The sequence below is a fragment of the Etheostoma cragini genome, chromosome 19 (assembly GCF_013103735.1).
Source record: "Etheostoma cragini isolate CJK2018 chromosome 19, CSU_Ecrag_1.0, whole genome shotgun sequence".
Classification (NCBI taxonomy): domain Eukaryota; kingdom Metazoa; phylum Chordata; class Actinopteri; order Perciformes; family Percidae; genus Etheostoma; species Etheostoma cragini.
In genome coordinates this window covers 368,151-371,459 of record NC_048425.1, presented here as the reverse complement: position 1 = coordinate 371,459, position 3,309 = coordinate 368,151, and the positions used below count along the sequence as shown (strand labels likewise).

General features: G+C 48.1%; 1 protein-coding gene across 1 annotated transcript; it reads left to right on the top strand.

The window, feature by feature from the left end:
- The first annotated feature begins 158 nt into the window (after positions 1–158).
- On the top strand, positions 159–1,738 carry LOC117935142 (zinc finger protein 239-like). Its single transcript, XM_034857272.1, has 2 exons — positions 159–308; positions 469–1,738. Exon 2 carries the CDS (start codon positions 677–679, stop codon positions 1,736–1,738), a length of 1,062 nt encoding a protein of 353 aa, XP_034713163.1. The 5' UTR covers positions 159–308; positions 469–676.
- The last annotated feature ends 1,571 nt before the right edge of the window (positions 1,739–3,309 follow it).

Sequence of the window (3,309 nt, the reverse complement as noted above, 5' to 3'; positions counted from 1 at the left end):
TCTGTCCACCAGAGGACGCTCTACAACGTCCCCGTTAGTGATGGCGTTGCATAGTCTGTCCACCAGAGGACGCTCTACGCTCTACTTTAGGTTCTTCATCATATACTGTAGTATAGTTTTCCTCTAAATGTGATTTTTGGACTTTATTTGTATGAAAAACATCATCCCTTCTAGACGGGAAAGGAGGAGGAAGAAGAAGAAGAGGGGGACGACCTTGACCTTTTATGGAGCAAAGATGACGCCCCGGCGGATTCTCTGTCCGCTGCCGCCGTGGGGACAGGAAGTGATGAAACTCGCCGCTGTTCAAGGTAATTTAACAAGGGGATTTTTTTGATAACATGGGCCCTTTAAATAAATATTAAGGCTGACATTTTTTTTTACCTTTAGTTCGTTCCCGCCCATTCTCAAAGGTGTTTGTTCACGTTAGTCAACACGAATGACTAAAGAATTGTTTCTGCTCGTCACCAGCGCTGTTGAGCAGGACGTGGAGACGGAGGACGCCGAGAGCCGAGACGAGGCGTTAGACGGGGGGGACGACGACTGGAACCCCGACACCCGTCCTGCGCCGCGGGCGTCCAAGCAGCCCCGCAGGAAGCGCAGCGCCAAGGCTCCGGGCAGGGAGGGGACGCTGATCAAGCGTAAAAAGCTGTGTAAGATCTGCGGCGTGTGGTACCGGATGACGGGCAGTTTGATCAAACACGCCTGGAGTCACGCGGAGGAATCGCCGCACGTCTGCGGCGTGTGCGGCGAGAACTTCCCCTCGACGGAGGACTTAAAGGGACACCTTAAGACGTACCAGAAAACCCACGAGTGCTCGTACTGCTCCATGGCCTTCTTCACCCTCACCGGCCTCAAGGGCCACACCACGCGGCACACAGGCGAGCGTCCCTTCAAATGCGACGTCTGCGGGAAAACCTTCTCGCGCGTGGCGAGTCTGAGCGTGCACCGCTGGGTCCACGTGGAGGAGAAACCCTACAAGTGCGAGGTTTGCCCGAGGACGTTTGGGTTGAGGGGGCAGCTCCAAGCGCACCGCCGCAGGCACGGCGTGCGGGACAAGTACCAGTGCAACGTCTGCGGCAAGCTCCTCACCGACCTGCGGTCGCTGTTCCGCCACAAGACGATCCACTCGGCGGAGCGGCGCCACGGCTGCGACGTCTGCGGGAAGCGCTTCCGACTGGTCAACACGCTGAAGTCGCACCAGCTGACGCACACGGTGCGCGAGCGCCCGTTCCTCTGCCACATCTGCTGCAACACCTTCACCACAAACTACACGCTCAACGCCCACTTCCGCCGCGTGCACAGCAGCGAGCGCCCGTTCGCCTGCGCCTCGTGCGGCAAGGGGTTTATATCCAACGGCGAGCGCAAGGCGCACATGCGCATGCACACGGGCGAGGCGCCGTACGGCTGCTCCGAGTGCGGGCGCTTCTTCAAGCGCAAGAGCCACCTGAACAACCACGTGCGGACGCACCTCGGCATCAAGCAGTTCGTCTGCGCCGTGTGCGGGAAGGCGTGCTCGCGCCAGGAGCACCTGACGGTGCACATGAGGACGCACAACGGGGAGAGACCGTACCAGTGCTCGCTCTGCGACCGGGCCTTCACGCAGAGCCACTGTCTGAAGACGCACATGAAGAGCCACGGGGGGGGCGGGGGGGGCGGCGGTGGCGGAGGAGGAGTAAAAAAAGAAGAAGAAGAAGAAGAAGAAGAAGAGGAGGTGCCGCTGAACGCATCGGCGCCCTGAGACGCCGGAGAGACCCGTCGGCAAAGGGATTTTTTGTAGTATTTGTGTCCCGTTGTTGTTTAGGAAACATTTAAGAACTTCAGTTTGTTTTATGTAAAAAAAAAATAATAATAAAAAAAATATATAATCCAGTCAAAAAACTAAAGCAACGTTTGTTTGTTTTTCTGACTTTTTTTTTTTTACGTTTGTCGTTTTTTCTATCAATGTCACTTTTTTTACGTTTAATTTTTCCCCCGACATTTGTCACTTTTTCTCAAACGTAAAAAAATTTTTTAAGTATATTTGAAGCTTTTTGATAGAAAAAGGAAACGACACTATTTTTTTTCAAAATTACATAAAAAATTGTTGTTGTTTTTTTACATATTTCCACAAAAAGTTTGTTACTTTGATGTTGATTTATTTTTTTTTGTCACCTTTATCTAACAAGTTTCAGATTATTAGTTTGATTGTTACGAGTAGTAGTAAGTAGGAAAATGATCGTTTGTTTTACTTGTAAAGAGACATCATGTAAATTTTTTGACAATTTGGTTGAAAGAAAACCCAAATTTCTGATTTAGAAACTTTTGTAAAACGGGTCAAATTTGACCCGAGGACGACGGGGGGGGGGTGGAAAGAAAAGTCTGATAGGTTGTTTTTCTTTGTTATTACGGTTTTATTTCTCCACATTTCTTGAAAATGTACTGTGTGTGTCTCTCTCTGTGTGTGTGTGTCTCTCTCTTTGTGTGTGTGTGTGTGTGTCTCTCTCTCTCTCTCTCTCTCTCTCTCTCTCTGTCTCTCTCTCTCTCTCTCTGTGTGTGTGTCTCTCTCTCTCTCCCTCTCTCTCTCTCTGTGTGTGTGTGTGTCTCTCTCTCCCTCTCTCTATCTCTCTCTCTCTCTCTCCCTCTCTCTCTGTGTGTGCGTGAGATAATCTCTCTAGTGAGAACACTATCATGTCCCACGGGGTCCTGAATGCAGCACATGGTGCCTTAAAGTGCATGCGTCCCTCAGTATTATCTGCATATATCCTGACGTATTTCACTGTAAAAAATATAAAAAAAAAAACAAATAAACAACGTTCTGTGTCGAACATTTCCCACTTTAATTATTTATGAGGAAGTTTCAACGGAAAGTAACAAAGTACATTTACTTAAGTAGAGATTTGAGGTATTTGTACTTTAATTGAGTCATAAATTAATCAGTTAAAATGGATCACTGTGCATGTAAAACGTCCTTAAAACTAACATTTCGGGGATTAGGGAGTCTTTATTTTGAAGCTCTGTACGACGGCGTGTACGTTAGGAGAGGGCAGATCACTTTGTGACAAGTAGCATATAAGATGCTAACGAGATGCTAACGAGAGACTTCTGTAACGTCAACACAGTAAAAATGGACCTACTTAACCAAGTTGGTTCACTGCTAGCTTAGCAACAAGTTAGCATCAAACACAACAAAGGCTGTCAGGTGAATGGTGTTTTGAGCTAACGTTAGCATAGCTAGCGGCAACGTTTCTGAAATGATTCCCATCTTCGGTTATTGTTGAAATGAGAAAACTTTATTATGACAGTTATGTTGTGAAACATTTAAATCTGAGC